Below are 22,786 nucleotides of genomic sequence, written 5' to 3'. Positions count from 1 at the left end.
AGACAGAATTCTATGCAGGATGTGGGAATAATTTTTAAGATTGATAAGCAGAATGATAGACAGAATTCTATGCGGGATGTGGGAATAATTTTTAAGATTGATAAGCAAAGGAGATAGCGATAGTAAAATTATAATGTAATAATTACTTAATCACATTACAATCACATGTGTAATTGAATAGCTCCATTCGTACATTAATTACGCATAGAAATAAATTACATCAATTGCAGACTATATTTGTATAATATAATCAGTAATCACGTATGCATAAAAATATGTACTCAGATATACTGCAGAAAAATGCTTCTCTTTGACCGACTAGATTTTTTACTCTCGATGAGATAATCGTAACCACACACAGTAAAAAGAAGTTCTTCGCTCGACGTTATTAAATATTCGCAGCTGCTTGTAGATGTTTTTTATGCCTCGACGAAAGGCAAGGAATACCTGCCTCGAAGCGGCAATTTATTTTCACTTCCTAGTCGGTTGCATTAAGTAACTGCAGTTTTCAAACTTTCTTAGGCGCGCCTCGTCGTAACGGCTGTTGTAATGAGTTTGTGATGATCATCACTATCATAATTAGTCGCGTTATTACCGATTTCGAATGCGATTGCGACGCTTCCGTTGCAGCGTATTGGACTACTAGTATTAAATATCTATAAAATTCAACTTGTTCATCTTCCTTCTGAAACTGTGAATTAAAGAGAGTTTTAGCTCTCGTTTGTTCAATGCAAATTACAAGCTCTTCTTCTATTATACTCCAGAGTAGTTTGTGCAAACAATTCAAGTCTTCTTGCCTCGTATGAAACTCTTTCTCTGCTTCTCGTACCAGTCCGAGAGGTCCAACGAACGATTGCAAATTACAGAATGCTTTTTCCGTGCTAACTTTTCCTTCTGTTCTCTTCTCTCTCATCGTTTGCACGTTTGATGAAAGTTTCGCGTGAACTTTTCGCAACGGTGGACCAATGGCGTGCCGTGCGGATAAAAATTATCAGGATTTCTGTCACGGGAGGAAACAAATTTCACGGTGCTCATCTTTCACTCTTAATTTCCACCCCGTCTTTTTCTACTCCGTCCGTTTCTTTCTCGAAGGGCCTAACGTAAAACGTGATACTTTTCCCTTCGTTGCTTTACTATCCGTCTCACCGTAAGGCACCTAAATGCGTACCACGGGATATAGTTTAAGGACGTATCAAAAAATTCGATCTAAAGTCCAAGCACGCCCGCGGATACCGCGGTGCCAGAGGGTTGGAAAAAAGTACGGAGAGGCCGATGCCGGGGAGCGGCAGCAGAGAATGACGAAGTATCGAAGAAGGCATCGTACGTCAGGATTTATCGAAGCTACCGTGCGCGGATCACCAGCGGGAAATATATCGTTATAGCGCGAACGTTATCGATCTCGACACACACGATAAAGTAGTAACGAGGCTCGTAAACTAAAAGCGCTGCCCATCTGCTGGCCCCGGAATGCGCGACAACGCGGTAACACCGAATTCTTCGCCATGGAATATGGGCAATGGCAATGCCGTTACGACGTTTGTGCATGTCGCACCTGATACTAAAACTGGATAATGTTCTTCTTGATGCGGGTTTATCTTTTTGCTATGATTCGGATTTAAATGCAGCCATCGCGAGTACCCCGATACGGTTGTCGTATGCACGAATTATCAATGTCTCGTTTTCAATGTTCAACGCTAATTTGTTAGAAGTAAGGATGATTTCAAAGATAAAATAGATACCATTGTAAGGTAAATTGTACAATTTTTCATACTGATAAGTAAATAGGGAAACTAATAGCACATCAATATTTAATAATATTTATGTAAAATTTTCGATATTTGTATTAATGTTATATTAATCTCATTTATCCTACAATTTTGTTGCATCCGCTGCTGTCGAAATGTACGGATAGACCAGGGATGCGGTATCACGAAGTTCTAAAAAAGCCTCTTCAATTTCGCGTATAAAATTCCGATACGTCGTTCGGAGATATGTATCGGTGTGTGCTGCGGGCGTATAAAGCGGTTCGAGTAGCGTGCCTCTTCTTACATCTTCGTTTTCGATGTTTCCGTTTTCGTTGGGAGTTACGAACGGAGATGATCGAGTTGCAAGATTATCGGTTTAATTAAGATCGTGAAAAATAACGAGATCGACGAGTGCGATGCACTTACAATTTACGAGACGAGACATCATGATAAAGGGACTCGACTGTATCGTGATAAAACATACAACTTTTATCTCGTCATGAAGCCATCTGATGCGATTTTAATATGCAACTGCTTGAACTAATATCTTCCATATATTGTATAAATCAATCACTTGATACGTGCTAGACAGTCTATAGATCATTAAATTTAAATTTCTAGAAAGATAAATAAGTGTATAAACATTGTATAACAAGTGTATAATACATTCTACGAGAAAATACTAGAACTAGAGTTATTATTCACGACCAAGAATGGATTCATTAATATTTTTGTGCTGCAAATATTATTTATTTAAGTATTATTTGAGTATACCGGACTTTTTTCTTTCTCCTTTATAAATCTGCTTCGTTGAACTAAATTATAAATAGGTATTTCTAATAGAGATAGTTTTGCTCAGTCACAGCATCCAAAATATTCGTAGTACACGTTTGTAACATCAAACAGATGCGCGCCGTAAAAGCTCTTTCTGTTAATCGCGGCAAGATTTCTCGGAGTAGCTGCAGCCACCATGTGGCTACACGCGCCAGACGGACGCATGATAATATTAATGAAGCCGCGTACGCATCTTTGGATAAGTAACCTGCGTCGAGGAGAGTCCGAGCGTAGACGATGGTACGAGGGTAGGAAAAATCCTTCCCTCGAGAAGGGAATGTGGCAGCTCCGGTCAGCGCTAATTATTTACGAGAGCACGAAGGGCGAGCTTCTTATAGGCACTTGCTAGATGTGGATACGTCGTGTCTCATTTCTCATAAAAACGTGTCCACTTGAAGAGCTCCCCCGGACCGGTTTTTCCCGCGCTCAATTAAGCAAATTGCCTGATAAAGCACGATGCGAGCCGGTCTCCTCTTTGTCCTTAATGTACGTTTTATTTTATAATAATTATATGCATTATTATCGTATTCTGTATTATACGGGTTTCCTCTTCTTTCGAGAAAATGAAACATTAAAATTTTATTATATTTTATAATGCGCTGTGCGCTATGTGACAACTGTTTCGCATAATCTCCAAAAGGTCCGATATGAAAATTCTTTGTCGGATTTTAATCCATCTTCGCAGCAGCTAATGAAAGTGCCGCTGCAATGAGACAACTTCGCGAATAAACGTCAACGTCGTAAACTTTGTAATTCGACTGCCTTGTTGGGGGCCAGGGCTTTTACCGGAGGAATCTCGTTCGGTTGGAAAGGAGCGGGAGCAGGTTTCGATGATCTCTCGTTCGTGTCTGAAGTTTACGACTACGTCGCCGTCGCGACGACGTCGACATCGACGGATGTGGCAAAGATGCGGTACGTTCAGGATAAGACGATTACCGTTGAGCAGGATCAACCAACCGAAATAAGGAACGAGTGGAAAGTGCAAGGCTTGGTGCATGGCTAGATATTTCGTAGCAAATCGAAAGTATTTTTTAAGTCAGTCACACAACGAAGAGAGAGAAAGAGAGAGAGAGAGAGAGAGAGAGAGAGAGAGAGAGAGAGACGAATTTGGGTGATGAAAGAGATGAAAGTACAATGTAATGCTGAGACGTTGCAATAACATGTAACTTCCTTAAGCTACTCGTTAAATTATTTTATTTGTGTGTGAAATTTGATATATAAAGTTCTTGCTGTATTATTACTAATTATATTTTTAATTTTCGGATTTTATGGGTAATCAATATTGCTTCTGGTAACTCCCGCCTCCATTTTCTTAAATGCATTGATGAGGATTAATATTACGGTTAGCAGAGATGCGATAATGACGGATTGACATGATTAGCTTTGATGCTAATGGCATTTACGCGTTCCACTCCGTGAATAACGAGACACTCGGCTTTGGCGATACGGTTCTCCGGGAGACGCGCATGACATATTCTTGCCAATTGGCCACGACAAGGAAATCGACGGAGTGCATTAAAATGAGGGGTTTAGAATGACAGATATGCGGCGCAGCGTCTCCGCGAAATGTATGCATAACTATCGCGCGCTCTGTATCGACGACACACGCGTTCCTGAATTATGCATACGATGTCAAGGGAGTTTCGTGCCGGTGCAACGAAGTACTTGGTGTCTGTAGTTACGTTCCGGCGTCGATGCCAAGTATGTTGGATCCGCGCTTGGCTGTTTAAGATGATCGCCTGCTTGAGAAATTATTGACACAACGTGAGAGTTCGCCAAACAACGATGGAGTTACGTCCGGTTTGTACGGAGATCCATGTGTTGGCATGTTGGCATGTAATGAGGACTATATATATATATATATATATATATATATATATATACACATGATTAGGGATTTAATTGCGACGAACGACACTAACAAAAATTAGAAAAATACGATTATACATCATCCATTATCATACGTCATGTAACAAGTAAAATTAAATTTCATCGCGAACAATTTTCGCTTCGTAAGAAACCTACCTACAGATGCAACGCGTACCGATTTCAATGTGTGTTCGCGACACTTTATTGCACCGGATGATATTTATACATAGGCTTTGTGTCCTCATTTCTTTAAAAGCGCCGGAAACAGGACACTGAATTTTTATGGGATCAAATAAAGAAAAAACTCTGTTGTGCCAGCATGTTTAAGTAACGGGCGTCAAAGAGAATCCTTGATAAATATCTTATGAATATGTTAATTTGGATCGTCACGGGGGAAAAATGAGGAAAGTCCTCGGTAGCGTAATCTCCTTTACAAGAGAACCTCCGCGGCTGTGCGCGCGGACCACTTCTTTAAGCGTATGATTTATATTCTTTTTTCGAGGAAGAGGAAGAAAATATTTTTGAGCACGACCGACGATTTATTTCGCCGGCTTCAGCATACTTGTCGTCGAAATTTCTCCACGAGCTGCAGCGTTAACGTTTATCAGTAGCAGACAGTTCCGACGCGCGACGTTACAATGTCTTGCTCGGACATTGCAAGCCCGCGTTTACAGATCGGAAACAAATTTGATCTACGCTTTGTTCCTACGCCGTCATTACCATAATTACGCGACGCCGCACTATCATCGCGTACATGCCCCCCGAATATTCTAATGAAGTCTAGCCAATTTTAAGGACCGTAGCGTCCAATCAGGACCCCGTAATTTGTCTCGAGGAAAGTGTTCGCGTTACCGGCGAACGTAAGCGAGGCGCCCAGCTGTCGATAAACTTTCGTTTACATGGCGTCTAATATTTAAGCGTGGTCCGCAATTTTGCAATCTTCGCTCTAGTATTGCCGTCACGTTCCGCCGCGAAAGTAATTTTTCTCCGCCTCCGCGTCCCTTACCATTTTTCCTCTCTTTCTTTTTCTCTCCCTTTCTACCTCTCTCCTCGTCATCATCTTCGATCTTTTCTGCTGGGAAAGAATGTAACTGAAAGAATGAGGAGGGAGTGTCTTCAGCTGATAAACAGAAATCCTTGTTCGAGGAGACTGTAATAAGAGCAATCCTATTATCCTAATATGATAAGGTTTAATGGGGTTCAGTTGTTGCTCTTCCTTTTATCTGGCATAATTTCGCGTTACCGTTTGTGATCTGTGTGCTGGATATAACAAATATTTTCTGGAAGATCATGATTATAATCATAAAGTTAAAATTAAGTATTAGTTGCATTATCGGTACAAGCGCATAGCTTGTTCTATACTGTTCACAAAATTGTTTGCACATGTTCTTTTTGAACAAATAATTTATTATGTGTTGTTATATATGATAGAAATTTGAATATATTAAACGTTTTTAACGTATAAATAAAAAAGGCAAAGTTCGGACGTTTTGTTACTGCATTTGCATAAAACAAGACGCGCATTATCGTACTAAGTACCAATTAATTTTTTCCATACTAATCCGTTTAGAATCGTGCAGTGGGGTTAATTTAATCATGTTTGACCATACTTACCGTATAAACGTATATGCGAGAAAATGAATGGGGTATATGAATTATTCACGCTATATCATTATCTCGACATGGTCATTTTTAATGCATACACACGGAAGTGACGTTCATTGCCTGCGGAAGTTTTACTTAAATAGAGATTTCGCAGTCCTGTTTCGAGTGATATTAATTGCGCGTGTTGAAGCGAAATCTTACGAGTCGCGGCTGATTTTCGACTGTGAATGTACTTTGTAAGATTATAAACTCAGGGTTAATTGTTCGGCAAACATCGTTTGATGAACTCATCTTTAATCGGCACCTGCATGAGAGGGAACTTGTGTTTGTGTTCGCTTCAGGTTCGAATTATAGACCTCTATTACTTTTGTTTTTTCTCGTCGCTCGTGGATTCGCTCCCATGGAAGGGAAGATTAATTTCTCGCGGTAAGAGAGCAGCCCTAGATTGTCGGCGGTGGAGGAGGAGAGGCAGGAGAGTGGTACAATTACCTTGGCAAAGACGAGAGATTCAATTACATCGAAAACGTGGGGCAGGAAAGGCCCCTCTACGCGAAGCCAGATTAATTCGTCCTTTGCCGGTGATGGTTCCACAGGGAGGGGGCATTAGTATTTCCCTTTTTCTACCTTTACCGGAATATTTAACGACTTTTATTGAGGCCGAAAACGGACCTTGCCTATACACTCGATTAAATTAGTTATTATATTAGCTGTTATATTCCACCGTCCATTGCGAGTTTCGCGAATACGTTGTACTCCTTAATAACGTCCGCGCAGTTTAATATCAAGCGCAATCGTAGCTGTAGGGATTTATTCAATTGCGTTTAATCATAAATAAAATTACGGTTTTTCCCGAGACGCAGTTTATCATAAATCATGACGATGTTCATTTATCAGGGGTTCTCCCACGTTCAGTCCACCGGATAATCGTTGCATTACCCAAATTTTATGGTAGTAATTAATAAGGGAATGTTGAAAACGTAATTCTGTGATATCCAGTCTCCATGGAATTATTATCCGACGAAATAACAATTTCAGCTTTCGTCATTACCTTTTAATTGATCAAGAAATCTACGCTTTATCTCCATCCGTTCGAAATTTTTAATCCCGATCTCAACGTGTCATTCGTGGAGATTTTATTGATTCAGTTGCATTTGTGCCGCTGTCACGATTATTCGCGATATCCGTTAATGTGCATAATTTGTTTCGGTGTCTAGTCGACATAAGTTCCCATTTGGGTTGCGGATAATAATTTTTCACGCCAGACGTCCACAGCTGTTTTAATTATTAAGTCCACGTGCGGTATTCTCTCGACGCTAACAGGAATAAACGTATAAATCAGAATTTATGCATTTCGTAATAATAGCGATATTTCCATATGTTCAGGATATTTCAGTTCAAAGTTCTGCGTATAATTCAAGTCGGGTAGTTGGTATAGTTATACCATACGGTACACATATTTTTACTCATTTGATCCGGTAGGAGGGCAGAATTAATAATTCGCTTACGTAATAATTAAAATTTTTTTATTAGATCGTACGCTGATGACATAAATCAGCCAAAAGTTCCTCCAACAAGCTTTTATGAAGGTTTTTCACTCTAAAATATAAAATCAATTTTTAACTCGTTAATATTAATATTAATAGAGGATGAAATTGTCTCGGTATATTTCTGGAGTGTCTCTTTTATTCGGCGCATATTAAATTTTTTCTTTTTTTTTCTTGTAATTTAACTTATATTGATAAATCATTTCGAATTTCAATATGCGGTATTGATTTACGTGACGAAACTGTTGAGTCGCGAACGCCGTTCTAATAAACATCAAGAATGTTCCTGGCATTTTATGGCTTGTTTCTTATCTTTTGCTTTTTTTCACGCCTAATTATGTCTGGAGTGCAAGCTAATTGGCAAGACAGTGCGGAATTCAACAATGCTTGTACTAGGATTTCTTTATTTGTTCGTTCGTTCATTTTGCGCCTTTTTTTCGCCTCTTCAAGCTTACCGTTTATTTTTATCGAGTAACAGTACTGCCAAGAGTATTAACAATCCTGCAGTACTTCTGACTCTTCTACAAGCAGCGAATATTTATTTCTGCGGTCTTACTTCTTGCTACTACGCGTTACGTAAGATTACGAGTGCTTTCTCTCCCATCCGTGAAATTTCTTTTTCTCGATAATCGTATAAGTTTATTTAAATAATTGTAGTTTCGTGATACTCACACGCGCACAACGTAACAGAAAATTGATTAAAACTAAAATGTCGTATTTTATGATTTCACAAATTAATGTATGACATTATAAATAAACCTGATATTACAGAAAGATGTAACAAAGATCATTATCAAATTACGTCTACCAAAAGTTGAAAATTTACCAAATGCATCCCATTGTCACACAAGCCAGCTCTATTTAAGTAACTTCTCATTCTTTATCTGCATCACAACTACATATCGTATAATAATCCAAAAAGAGACTAGAAAGCGCGAATTTATGCTTACGTAAGCTTGCAAACCAGTTGGTCGAAGACCTTTCAATAAGAAAGACACGGATTTGCGCTGCGTTCGGATCGAATCGTCGTTCAACCGACCGGAAATGTAGACGGCACAAGTTGTGGGTTCCGGTTTTCGCGGTACAATGGGCGACCTGCCCTTTGGTGAAAGAGTGTCAGTGGATGGCGGCGCGCAATCCATCACTCTCATTCACGGCCCGTCCGCGCGCGCTTCTTTCGTGTTGCTTCTATACAGACGCTCTCGCACTCTGCCGCTTTTCTACCCCTCGCATCTCCGTTGTACTGTCACATCACTTATCCCTGACAGACAGGCGGACAGACGGACGCTTAAGCCGTGCTCGCAACGCGCCTTTCCTATTTTTCACCTCCCTTAGCGCCTTAGGTAGGAGAAAGCGGTCCGCGTGTGTTTTCCTTTCTCCGTAGCCTCGCCGGAATAAAACTGCTGCCACGAAGAGAATTGATGCTTCCCGCTGTAAATTCGTCCTATTTTTCACGGCAGGTCATCCCGCGGCGCTTACTATTCGTCCCGTCTCGTCCCGCCTTACTGTACAGAGAGAGCCTGCTAACAAGGGATTTCTACTTCAGCAGCGACGGTCTGAGCCGGATCGTCCCTTGCTACTGTATAAAGGATAAATCGCGTACTTCTGCGAGCGGCGCGAGATTTTATGCCGCCACGAGAACGCGGGCGAGATGCCGCTCCTTCTCGTTTTGTTCCTGGCATCATAAATGTAGTAACGTGCGAGGGTCTTCCTGTGCACATTTGCAATTCGTTTCGAAATTTTATCTGTTGAAAACCTTTATGCACAGCGGTTATATAAAAGTTTCAATTAGATGCAATAATCAGAATTATAATTGATGAAGTATGATATATTGAATGACTTTCTCCGAGATTTCCGAAGAAGATATGATTTAAACAACACTTGCCACTTGACGAGAATGCGTAATTTTATAAGGATACTTTTGCGATTATTTTACGAGGTAAATTATATCTGTGAACTTTATATGAATCAACCAAATATTGCGTATGATATGATAGAATGAAAGGTGAATAGGATTAAAATTTAGAAACTTATTTCACAGGTTGGCGTAACAGCTAAGAATAGGAATAACTGTTGGTATGACGACCAAGAAATTTAGTGAAGCAAATCGAACTGCGCGAAAGTGAAATCAGTGGACGTACCTTTAATCTAGAATCCGATTACTTCCGTAACCCCGTTCTGAAAAAGTAATGAAAGATCTCTACTGATCTCGTTAAAGCTATTCAAATCTGGCTTAACGGCATCGATTAGAATTGGATTACATTTTCATTTGGTGAAGGTTGGATAAATGTGGTACGATCTGTAACGAGCAAGCTATATTTCAATCGATATATTATACTTCATAATCAAGCGTAATACTTTTTTCAGACCGGATCGTGTATAAAACCATCATTTTTTTCTTTTTCTTGATAAGACATCACTGTCACGAGCAAAGATTTATCATCTGATCCGCGCACATCGTTTATTATCTCGTACTTCATTAAACACGTTTTGCGTTTATTGGGTCTCTAGTGACTCTGTTAGACTATATTGAATTTTTATGTACATATGTTATACATATTTATCCTCGATTGCAATATTTATCTCTTTTGTGCATGAAGAAGAAACAAGTTTATTATTATGATAATTAATATGATTATATTTCCGTTATGTTTTTAATTTTGTTATGGATATCGTATTTCTTCTGTTTTATATTATTTTATTAAATTATTAATTTGCATATAATTCGAAGAGTATTATATATTTCCATTCTTCTGTATTATATATTTCCAGTACTGTTAATATTTTTTTTATTTTTTACTCTGAATTTATTTTTATCAGTTTTCGATACGCTTAACCTGTCATATAAAACGTTTTTAATTATTGAAGATATTCTATAATGAAATTTTTTCTTTTTTAATATTATAAAAGCAGACAGAGACACGCAGTTTTGTACAGCAGATTATTAATTAATACCACGTTTCATTAGTTTTGAAATATAGGGCGTTGGATTGGCAACCGTGCGATTCTCGTACTCATCATACTGCATCAGAAACGTTTCACTCCCTGCCGTTGTTACGGTAACAATATCTCCCTTCTAACAGCTGCCGCAGCGACAAGTGTTACGAATGTCCTTCTCAAAGGCCACTTTCCTCCAGTTCGTGCAACATCGGGGAATATCATTTGCGTTACGCTCGTTAAATTAGTAGGGGAATAAACACGATCCGTCTTCTGAATTTCGTACATCTTTAGGTGGAACTATCATATTTCAAGATGAAGCTTTTTGATGATAGTCTAAGATAAGAAATTCGAGATTTTCCTGAGATTGAATTCTTACATCGAAATCTTACAGGAAATCTTATATTTCAAAATTATTATTTTAAAATTAGATCATGAGCACTCACAATTTATACCGCCGTTATCATATATAATTTATAAGATCACATGTTTCCAATGATATGCTTTTTCACGGAAAATTCTTGCGTCTTGACATTTTGAAACGACATCGTTATAATTACATATGCCATCTGTCACATTTCGCATGGAAAGTAAAATAAGTGACATGTAGATGTCTGATAGAACGGGAAAGGAATACACTTTTCGATACAGTACTTACGAAGAAGTTTACACAAAATATGCGTAAGATGAACTTTCTCAACTAACTGGATTTCGCTTCTGCTTATCATAATCTGACAGGACGGAAACAAGCGGGAATATGTATCGTCATGCTTATTATGTATTTAGCGTGTATCGTAACTCATCCAACCACTATGGAGACTGTCTAACCCCGGCGTGTACGGGGCTTAGAACTTGCGACGACTTATGACAGAACTTTGTGAACGCTCTGTGGTTTATATACCGGGCTTGTGTGTCTTATCTGTATTAAGTTCCTCCTCTTCTATCTTGCAAAATTTAGTCTTACTTCGTACTTGTACATTCAGCCGATGTAGCTGAATGTATAAGTGCATAAGTAGGATTATTTGGTAATACGATACACGAATTTTTATGTTCTCTTTTGATTCTATGCAGTTTGTTATGGATCTTTCATATTTTCTTTATTCTTTATTTACATAAGCTTTTTTATTCTTTCGAGCATTAACAAAACAATCTTTAACTTACATGAATGCTATTTGCAGACAAAAACGTTTCAATAATTTTTAAACAATTAGATTTACTTTTGAGATAATATAACTAAAATTACTTACTCACGTGCTACTAATGCGCACTGGTTTCGAATTTTATCATCAAGCTATCTCTATTCTACGTTTATCAATGAGAATAAGCGTTTTACGTTCATTTTGTGTTAAGTAACGATCTCATTATTCGAATTTGTCGCGCGCAAGGCTACGTACAGTCTTTAGATTGGAGTAGTTACCTTCTCTCTCGTCGCGGAGGAGGTCGGGCCGCTTTTGGCGGAGATTTGCACAGTTCTCAACTTCGCAAATTGTGTGCACACAATTTGCGCGGGCGGGCGAGCTGGGATGCGCGGAAATTTGAGCTTCAGAAAGTGGACGGTATCCTTGAGGGGAAGTTCACGAGGTGAATGTCTCGCGGTACGTTTGCATAACTGCTTCCCCTTTGAATTAGCATGGGTCGCTCGCGCAGTCTACCGGTTTCTCACGATTTCAATGATAGAGAGCTTTGTTGTAGAGCGCCGCGCGCTCGCCGAAGTTCGCCGGACGCATTAAGAAATATCGCCCGAGTCGGAGAGATATTTCTTCGCCGGCGAAAGTTACGCGGTTTGTGAGTAATTACGCGGGCAAACTGCCCTCTCGTACCGACGGTTTGCCCGTCGTTTCATCGCTTGCTACTCCTTGCTTCGTCTTGCCGCCCTTCGTGGCCTTCCTCCCTCTCCGTTTTCGCAGTTTTTCTCGCTACTCTCGCCCCGGCTGCAGATAGTACAGCGGAATTCAGCAGTAAAACGGGGGCAGGACCGGTTGTTAAGATAATGCTTGCCGGCTACCACCCGGCGTGGAAAAACCCGAGTATAAAAATATAACAGCTTGTGTAAAACTGAATCGAGACTGCGTCGTGCATAACTTATGCTTACCAGAGGCAATCTTCGAGTTGCGGCACGTTCAGTGGAAAAGATATGCATAGTCTCGTAACCAAGAGTGTTCAAATATTGGTGCTAGCCAAAATAGCAGAATATCTTGTCTGTCTCACTGTATGTTTCACAAAACTTAACATTAATAGGTTTTTTTACAGATTTTATTGTTTATTTTACAATTGATATACGTCGAGATAACATATCGATCAATTCGAAATCTTTTTTCATTATGGATTGCGAGTCTACAAAAAGTATAAACGCTATTTTGTCACGCATGAAATTGTTATAACGTACATCAGCCTCGATACACAACTTGATAATGTTTGATAAAACGAACTCGCAAAATGCATCAAAGACTTTGTTAATCATAAATAACTCTTATTTGTTGTGTAAAAGCATGGTACAATAGAGATAAATTATATGATTAATTATTAATTAACAAATAAAAGCAGCAATATTCGATACATTTCACGAGAGTGCGCTTGTCGACCAATAAGCGTGGCCATGTGATAGAACTTATTTATTCCGGAATACATAATATAAAATGTATCATTTTCGATTTGAACATATTGTAATCCAAGGCAACCGCAGATACTTTAATAAACACAGTTGATATTAATTATCGCATTCATGAATATTATAGACACCTTTGATCGTATTATTATATCGCACGTGTAGTCGGCAAACAGAAAATTTTTAGTAAATTAACGAATGTAATTAATTGCTATTAATTGTAATAAAATATCGCAAATAACCGCGAGCCATCATTAATTTGATCCGAATTTTCTTGGAATCAACGAACATTTGTAAATACAAATGAAGGATATGCACGACGTTTGAAGACAAATGAGAGAAAAAGGAACAGTTTCATATCATTACTGGCGCAACGCGTTTCTAAGTAGCGCTTAAGCGCTGCTGTAGGAGTGTTACAAATCGAAGGAAAAAGCGTTTGCGAAAGTTTTCAATTACATTAGAGGTGGGCATTAAGCTCGTCTTCGAGGCTCTTGCGTAGGTTTCACCTGGGGGATCGGCCATGGTCTCGCTCCAAGGGGATGAAGCGCGCGCGCGCGCGCACACGCGAGGGTAAACTTATAAACTATGGAAGTTACTTTTCTATTCAATGAATTGACCGTGCATCCTACGTGCCTCGAAATCGTCTTAGTTGTCGTTCTCCTTACTTTCCTCTTCTTCGGAGCAAACTTTCCTCTTCCGTTTGATTACCTGTCACCACATGTGAAAAAGAATACGATGTTAATGAGGGTCGACCGGAAAATTAGTAGTAGTAGAATAATTTTCGTGGAGCCGGAACATAAGCCGGCTCCACGTTGCATGCGAGAATGGATCTTCCCACTTTTTAATAGCAACGATTGTGGGTCGTGTTATATACACACTCCGCTTCGTTGCAGTCTTATATGTGCTGTACCAGCAGAAAAATATATTTAGAAATTTAGGAAACAGGAATTTCAAGGCATCTGTTTTACTGAATCTTTGGAAAATATCAGGAAAAGGATAGATTCAATAAGTACACAAATAAAAATTCCATATTCATAAAATGTATATATTCGATTTACGATCTAATATAATTAATTAAATAATTGCAATTAATATAATTAATAATTGACAAGGAACAATACTGAAATGTTATCTCTATTTGAAACGTAACGTTAATTAATCGATACGCAACGAGAGGAATTCGTGAACTCGATGATCTCTTACTGATCGAAATTCTCCTCTCGCGCGTTCATGGTCACTAATAAACTGCAACGAACGATGATTTGACAGAAGCGTAGTCGAAACATCGTGACGTATGTCTAAACGCATGTAGTCTTGCTTTCCGATGCCGTCGAGGGCGCATCAATTTTCGTCACGTCGGCGGGTGGCCGCGGGAGATACGGCCTGCTGACTTTTACGACGCGATGCCATGCTCTAATGGAGATATGGTTTTGTTTCCCTGTTACAGAAGCGGAAAGGAGCGTAGGCACCGCAGCACCGGGGGCGGCGGGTGCAGTTGTGGGGGGCTCTCGGGGGCTGTCACCCTCACCCGCCCCCTCGTCACCGTCGACCCCCGTAACGACTAGCAACCCTTCTGCCTCCGTCTCCTCGGCCTCGTCTTCACCTTCACCCTCCACTTCAGCGTCCGCCCTCGTCGCGGGATTCGATAAATCAGTGCTTCAGGTAAGCTCGCCTGCTTATACGCCGCTCGTGAAACTGTCAGGACAATGGTATTGTGTAACCGGAAGATGTACATGCGAAAAAAGAACGGATTCGACATGCAATATCTTTTTTTTTTCTCGATACATGTCGTTCGATATTGTATGTAATGTGATGTTTTATTGCAATTTGATTATTATAATCTAATTATAATATAATAATATTTCTGCTTTTTTAGTAAACTTTTAAGCGAATAAAGTGACCATTGTGCGAATCGGATTACTATTTATTGCTTTATGTTAACTTAATAGAGATTTCCAGTTTTATGAAAAATCGCAATAATTTTTATACAGCTTTATATAATTATCTCATATTTTATGATTCAACATAGTTTGAAAGAATAATATTTAATATTAAAGTTAATTTAGATATTATATATATTATATTAGAATATTAGATTATCCACATATAATTATACAGTATTATTTAGTATCGCACCGCTTTTTAGTTCGAGATTCCATTGCATGCGAAAAATCGAAGGATTGTTAATGGCGGTTTGCAATTAAATCTTTCCTAAGGAAGACACCTTTATATGGCATATTGCATATTGATCTTTTTTACACATGCACTTTTCCACGTGCCATAAAGAGAATCAACAGTCTGATAAACCGATACCATTACGCCTCTTGGGATCAGAAGCTCAGTGGAGAAACAGATAATAATTAACGGTCGGTTAACTTCGGAGCCCGATCGGAAGATATCGATTTGATTACTCCGGTGTTGCTACGAAGGGACGGGAATATTCCCAACGAAGAGACCGGGTGTTCCGCACGCGATAGCATTATTCTTGCGCGGATTCGATTTATTTTTACACCCTTTCTCCTTTCTTCCTATAGAAACCTGTTACTATGTGCCATGCATCTACAAGAAATTTTATCTTTGGCGACTACACGCTGTAAAACTTTTCCGTTTCCCCCGCATCGCCGAAAACGACGGAATTACAATAGAGGGAAGAGCCTGCCTGTTCTCGGGCATCTCGGCTAATTAAAGCGCATAAATTACGCGAACGCGAGCAGACATTGACGAGAATATGGCAATGTGACGACGCGTGTTCATGGAATCCCGCCGGAAGATTCTCCAGACAAATTTTGGTGAAAAATATGTTAAAGCTTGCACATGGAAGATCGTTGATTTCTCATGAGATTCGTGGCCAAACAGGAGAAGGAATTTAATCTGTTCTTTTTTTCATTGAGACATATCTTGAGGCTTGGAATGATTTCAGCTTGCATGATGTCATACGAGATAATATTTTTATGGGATTTGAAAGCGCAAAAATACTCATAATCATGCATTGTTAGGTCGCGTATTTATTATCTATATTACATTGCGCTTAATACTTCGTGTGTTTTAAACTTCAACGAGATAAGAGCACAATGTTCTTTTTTCTGTTGTTTTTAACTACGCTTTTTTCGACTCTCTGCGTTTAGACTGGAACAAAATGTTCGCGCTTTGTGGGGAGAATGAAAAAGAAAACGAAGGTGGAAAGTTCAGTTAAAAGGAAATGAAGTCTGTTACATTTAATGGGAAAGCGCTCCCTTTGTAAACGCGAATTAAAATGAGTAAATTTAAACGCCATGGCAGAATTGCGTCAAGCAATGATGTAAGCGCATTGCGATATTCTGCTCTGTATGCACATCAGTATTGTAGTTTGTAGCTTGTCCTTTAAGGGCGAGGAGTGCTAACTTGATTATCAAAGTGTCGACTAGGTTGGGTCCGCTTCCCGCAATTAGTATCTGGAACAGTACCGCATCTGCCCGATATTTCTAATATGTAATAGCATACACAGATACGTCTCCTCTTACTGTACTTGTTATATTCAACATCATAATATTGAAAACTGCCAAATTATATCTAGTTCTAAAAAAATCTTTAACTGCGGAATAAGAGATAATCTTAGGCATTCATCAAATCATTTTTGCCGTGTGAGGATTAATCGTACACCTCGCAAAAGTTTCCGTACAAATTAACATTCATTAAAGGTTTATTTCACTCACGCCTCTGACTTCGCTTTCGCTCGCGCGGCATTGACTTTTACAGAGCGGTAACAAACTTTGTTACTTGTTCTCTTTTTCTCTTCTTTCCCGTGTGAGCGAACACGGTCCCTCACAGATTACATGTAAATCTGTGGCGAAGTAGCGGGAGTACGGAAATAGGGAAAATACATACTTCTTTTTTTGCGTAGGCAGATGTCAAACTGTCAGGGAGTAATCGAATGGCGCTTCATTTGCGCGACATTTTAACTTGGCAACTGACAAAAGCTTTTACGGCTATTAAGGATATTGTCCTTCTGAATAACCTTTTTTCCTTGCCCTTTTACTTATCACGAGTTTGCCGTGACGGCAAAGAGTCTTCCTCTTTCATCGCGTTTCAGATTGCACTCCACTGTCTCGTGGAACGCGTACCAATCGCAGTTTATTAAATCCGCTTGCATAATGCTGCTGAAAATCTGCTAAATTCTTTTCAAGTATTAGCAAATAATTCATTATTATCGTCTTCGTTTTGAGCATTATATCTTTATTCATTCTCTTATCACATTTTTTTTTAATAGGTCATTATCATCAGTGATGTCTAAATACAAATGCCAATAAATCTCGCGCGAACGGTGAGCTAAAGACGTGCAAGCTACACATTAATAGCTACCGGATCGAAGAGAGTTGGAATTGCAGATGGAGAGTCTTCAAGGCTTTGCCTATTGTTGATGCCGCGTCGACAATAACTTCTTATCGCGTCAGTATGCTTCATGAGATTCCCGACTTGGATTCCCGTATTCTTCTCCGGTCGCGATCTGATTACGACGACGACAAATTTCGAAAGAAATGTAATCCCGAGTGTTCTGCAATTGGCGGCGGCACGGGTTCGGTTATCAGGGACCGGGAATTAGATTTGCGTGACGGTGCTGGACAGCGCAGGAGGGTAGAGCCGGCCGTTCATACAGGGGTATAATTTGGTCAATTTTATCGAATTACTCCACCAGTTTCTCCCCCTTCACGCCATTCTGATCTTCATTCACCTCATTCATCGTGCTCGCGACGCGGTTCTTATGACGGGCGTTACAACCCTGGGAGCGCATTTCCGTAAATACGATAAAATAGATTAAGTCAAATCTCAAATTTGCATGCGCGCCCTTCGAGGTCCGTTCCGACGTCGATTCGACAGAGCGGAAATTTATCCTTTATAGCGTGGAGATTTAATTTAAGGGCGCACTTGGCCGACGCGATAAGTTTAATTCAGTTTTAGTAGGCGCGGTGGCCATGTCTGTCTACGTGATCAGCGTTTTATGCGTTGCGTAGATGTTGATATTCTCGCGGATTCCTTGAGGAATATCTTCTCAGCTCGCGCTGAGCGTCGTCTTTATGATACCTTGCGGGTACTTAAATTCAAATACGTTTCTCTTGATACTGAGACACGACGTTACTTAACGAAGTGCACTTCCTTTTCGTATTCATTCTCCTGGTCTTATTTTTTTTAATAAGGATATCACTCGAATTGATTATCTCCGCTAGAATCAATTTAGTATCAGTTATTAAAGCATGTTCATCAGGGCGGAATATGAATGCATGACACATTATGCATACTGTTCCTTATAAATCCACAAACGTTTTTCCCTTTTTGTCCAGCACGTAACACGGTTTTTTCTGCACTTGCCTTTCAAGAATTCATTCTCTTTGAACTTTTATGACCCGAGCTATCGCGTTCATATTTCGCAAAACGTCTTTTGCCCTTTTCCGCGTGTCAGAGAAGCATTACGTGTCTCTCGTCTTTTGCCTTTGAAAACGCGACATTTTACACTACACGCCACACGTTCTTCATGAAGGTCGAAGAGTTCTCTTGCTCTTACGTATTTTGCTGCAATATCAAAGGCATATTTACGTCGAAATATTTTAATCGCAAAGTAATTACTTTGATAATATCGTGATGTCGTGATACGTACATGAACAAGTCAGCTGATGAGATGTTACGAGACGTGATGCAAATATTACTCGGTAGCATTTAATATCTCCTTCTATTGTCCAGATAACTTTTACCAACGTTTCGGTCAACATTACACAGGCTTCGCTACGCTTTTCCTATTTGCCGAGTCAACAGTCAGACTCGAGCCAGTCTGACGCCATAACAGCTATCTCCCTGCTTCCATTTCCGGCTATGCTGTCGCGCTGACAAGTATTGTGCTGTTTGCATAAAGCGATGAGAGGCCTCGAGGTAACGAGACTCGAGCAGGAATCAAGTTGCCAATGAAATTCCATTTCGTTTCGTGATGGCAGACTACATTTTACGCACGTTGCGTATCGCATTGATTGAGGCGCGAAGATTGAGGAGTTTGTTGCGAAGAAAACAGTTTTCCCGATCAGATAAATCGAACTTTCGTCATTTGTTAACATAAAATGTTACGTATAGTTAATCTCGAATGATTTGAATTTGAAATAGGTTTAAATATTTGTTTTATATGGTACAAATAATTTGTTAGCATTTATAATTGTAAGGAAATTATACGATTTAAAAATACGGCTCTTTGCGAAAAGGATGATCGTTAGATTAAAAAATTAAAGGGTTGCAAGTATATTAATAAAAATGGAACATAGATTAATTCAAGATTTAATTCAAGATTAATGTTTCGAATGACATATATTAATTTTTGAATCAATGTGATCGGATCCACATTCACTTGGTTATTTATTTTTGTTAATTTGGAAATAATAAGCGAGATTAGGTAAATTCGATATTGAGATAGAAAGTATTGTATTACATTTCAAGAGCTGTATGCGGTTGAAAGTTAATATAGCTGAAAAGATTCGAATATACGAATTTTCGCCGTGTATAAAGTAAGTTTCGTGTTTGAAACTTCTTCGAATGTGTTACCATGTTCCGAATTCCCATGTTCGCGTTTCCCTGGTACTCCAATAATTCGGGTCTCTTTGTGGTTTTCAGCTTATTAGATTCTTGGTCGCCCTTTTGTGACAAAATATGCGAGCCTAGTTTGAGCTTTCATGAATAAAGTACTGAGATAGTATTGTTTTGGCGCGTATTATGAACGATTAGCGATGTAAGATTAGTTACACGTGTTTGCATTTTTAATAATTAAATTTGACTAAACAAATAATTGGCTATGTGAACCCACGCTGTTATTGATGCGCACATTTATTAAACATTCATATACAATTCATACATACAATATCCACGTACGTTTCGACCCTTTCTTTGGGCTATCTTCAGCGCAAACTAAACCGATTAACATAACTATATATATGTATATCAAGAAACGCAAACATGTCACCTATGGAGTATTTCACATAGCCAATTTGCACAGTATTCCCTGGATGAGGGTGGGAGAGTCTACTCGGACGAAGCATACGCATAATTATGATCGAACTTCACTCAGGAGTTCGTTTGATCATATAATTATGCTCTGCATTTGTCCGAGTAGACAATGTAGTTATTCAAAGCTGACGATTTGTGATCAGTTGAGTTTATTCCTGCGAGACAGCCGGAAATAGTTATACATGTATGGAACCCTGAGTATAGGGTTTAAGTAAGAGTACAAAGTATAACATACATAATAATAACACAAAACAGAATAGTATGAATAAACTCCGGAAAATACAATGTTAACTTAAACATATGAAGAATACGAAAAGTAAACAGGTCAAATTAAATATATTAAATATATGAAAGTAGCACGAAACATGTAATTGTAAATAAAAGTTTTAACTGTTTAAAATAATTGTGCGTGCCACATCTGTCGATGGCATAACAGGCCTGTTATAAAAATTTGCGAAAGTGGAGGAATTCTGAGACCAGTCTGCCGTTTTACGAATATCCTCAATGCTAATACCTCGCCGAGCCGCTGCTGAGGATCTAGCATGGCGAGTGATATGCGTAGAAAATACAGAGGTATCAATTCCTCCCTCAGAGAGAGTCAATCGAATCCACCGACTAATTGTCTGACAAGTAAACCTACCCAAGCGTAACACTCCGATTTTTTTCGAGAAATATTATTTTCGTAATAGTTTGTAATAAGTAAAAGTCTCGATTGAAAGGAAGACGATAGAACGAGGATGAAACGGTTTGTTCAATGAACCGCTGGTTGCATCAGCAAGTCGTACGACAACAATCGAGAAACTTGGCGCAAAGTGCACCTGCGCCAACTTTTCAGCGTTTACTGTCGCTCGGGGACAGCACTACAGGGGATCGCTTCTTGCGAAGAATTTTATTGTCGTAGGATAAACGCGAGAGACATGCACCTTCGCGTGCACTAATAACTTTTAATTTAGAATATGTTCTCGGGAATACGAGAAATTCTCAGTAACCGTGAACTTACGGAAACGAGAATCTCGTCTGCGACATCGATCACATTTACGATACAACTAAAGTTTGTCGGCTTTCGTCGCAAACTAAGGGCAACGTCGCAGGGTTCGATCGTTTTGCCGTGCATTGACGTGCCTGATTTCCGGAGGAAGGTGTGTATGCGTCTTTTTTTATGGCACGGGTGCTAAAACCGATCGTTAAACTCTTGGAGCGGAACCCTCAGTTCCACAGTTTTCGATGAAACTGAGTACGCGCGGGGGAGGAATATAGAGATCGCGCGGTGAAGGATATGTAATGGACGCACGTGAGTTTACTCGTGAAATTTTGCAGCATGAAACCTTTTTCTCGACGAGTAGGCATAACCGAATTTCAGATCTTTCCAGCGTTATTTGCGTCACGCGCTTTACAAATAAAGGACAACAAACTGTTCGACTGGGGAGTACGCGAAGATGTATAAATCGTGGTCCTATGATGGTCCATTTTGGGGAATCCGGGAAACGCGAGGGATATGATCGTTCTTCGACAACAGGCACTTAATCAAGGACGCTCCGAGTCCTACAAGGGTGGGTGAAAGGCGGAACGAGCCCAGCAGCTTAGACTAGGTGGCAGACTTCGGGGTTTGCCGGACCGAGCGAGAACCTTAATTTCCTGTAGCACTACGGTTTATCTCTTCCGCGATTTATCGACTCCCTCGAAAGTTCCACGATCCGGGCAGACCCTTGCCGAATGCTAGTTTCTTGGTTGCTCGCTGTTACGTCGCCGATTGATCAGCCGGCGTTTATAGGCCGAGAATATCCCGGGCTGTTTCTTTTTTCCGACGTGTTGTTTACCGTAAATGTTTATTCGAACACCGCGCGCGATACTCTGAAATAATTCAACTGGAACCCCCCACGCGCAACAGCCGAGCTGCACTAAAATCGCCGGCGGAGATGTTTCCGGCGTCTAGCGAAGCGTTACGCGTGCGCGTGGCGGCTTTTAAACGTATTATTGGCTTTGCAACTCGTAGTTCCAAATGGGAATGCAATTACGCCTAACTCGCCTTGGTATTTAATTAAACGCACCAATAGAGCCATTTACAAGAAAAAACCGCTCGACACGTGATGACTGTTGTAAAATACAAATTTGTAACGCGATTAAGAGCTCGTTCGTGCTCACAATGGTGGCTCGATCTATTTTAAAGGTAATCATATCGCGGTCTTTTTCGAAAAAGTTATTTTACACGATCATATTGTTACAGCCATCATTCAACGCGCCACATATGTGTGCGTATGTATGTGCGTGCTGAAATTTCAATTAAGATCCGAAAGCTTCAAATTCGCCGGGAATTACGCCCCCGAAATTCGAGATGAATTTTAGGAAACGCCCATGGCATGTGTATTCGACATTCGCATGTTTTTGATCTCTCGGGGCTCTTAATGGATATCGAGGTACGAAGGTGAATCGAAGTCGGCCACTTACGTACGGACACTCCCTACTAATTTCCGGCGGCAAACATCCCGATTCCGGTCGCGCGTCCTTCCCTTTTCGCTGGCCGATGGCTCTTTTCCATCTCATTTAAACCGCTTTCGTACGACGGAGACATTTCCCGCCGACGCTGATTCGCACGTTTGCTAAGGGACACGAGTTAATTGCTATAGCTAATTCGT

The 22,786-nt window shown here is 39.8% G+C and overlaps 1 protein-coding gene across 10 annotated transcripts in view; it reads left to right on the top strand.

The window, feature by feature from the left end:
* LOC105279139 (dystrophin, isoforms A/C/F/G/H) overlaps positions 1–22,786 on the top strand; it is a 442,569-nt gene that overhangs the window by 79,600 nt on the left and 340,183 nt on the right. For all 10 annotated transcript variants that reach the window (XM_026967748.1, XM_026967742.1, XM_026967747.1 and 7 more), the window contains one exon: positions 14,587–14,801. In XM_026967748.1, the coding sequence (XP_026823549.1) occupies positions 14,587–14,801 (215 nt within the window). The remainder of the gene's footprint in view (positions 1–14,586; positions 14,802–22,786) is intronic.

This window comes from Ooceraea biroi, chromosome 2 (assembly GCF_003672135.1).
Source record: "Ooceraea biroi isolate clonal line C1 chromosome 2, Obir_v5.4, whole genome shotgun sequence".
Taxonomy (NCBI): domain Eukaryota; kingdom Metazoa; phylum Arthropoda; class Insecta; order Hymenoptera; family Formicidae; genus Ooceraea; species Ooceraea biroi.
The sequence above is the reverse complement of the archived record's forward strand: the minus strand, read 5'-3'. Positions and strand labels throughout refer to the sequence as shown.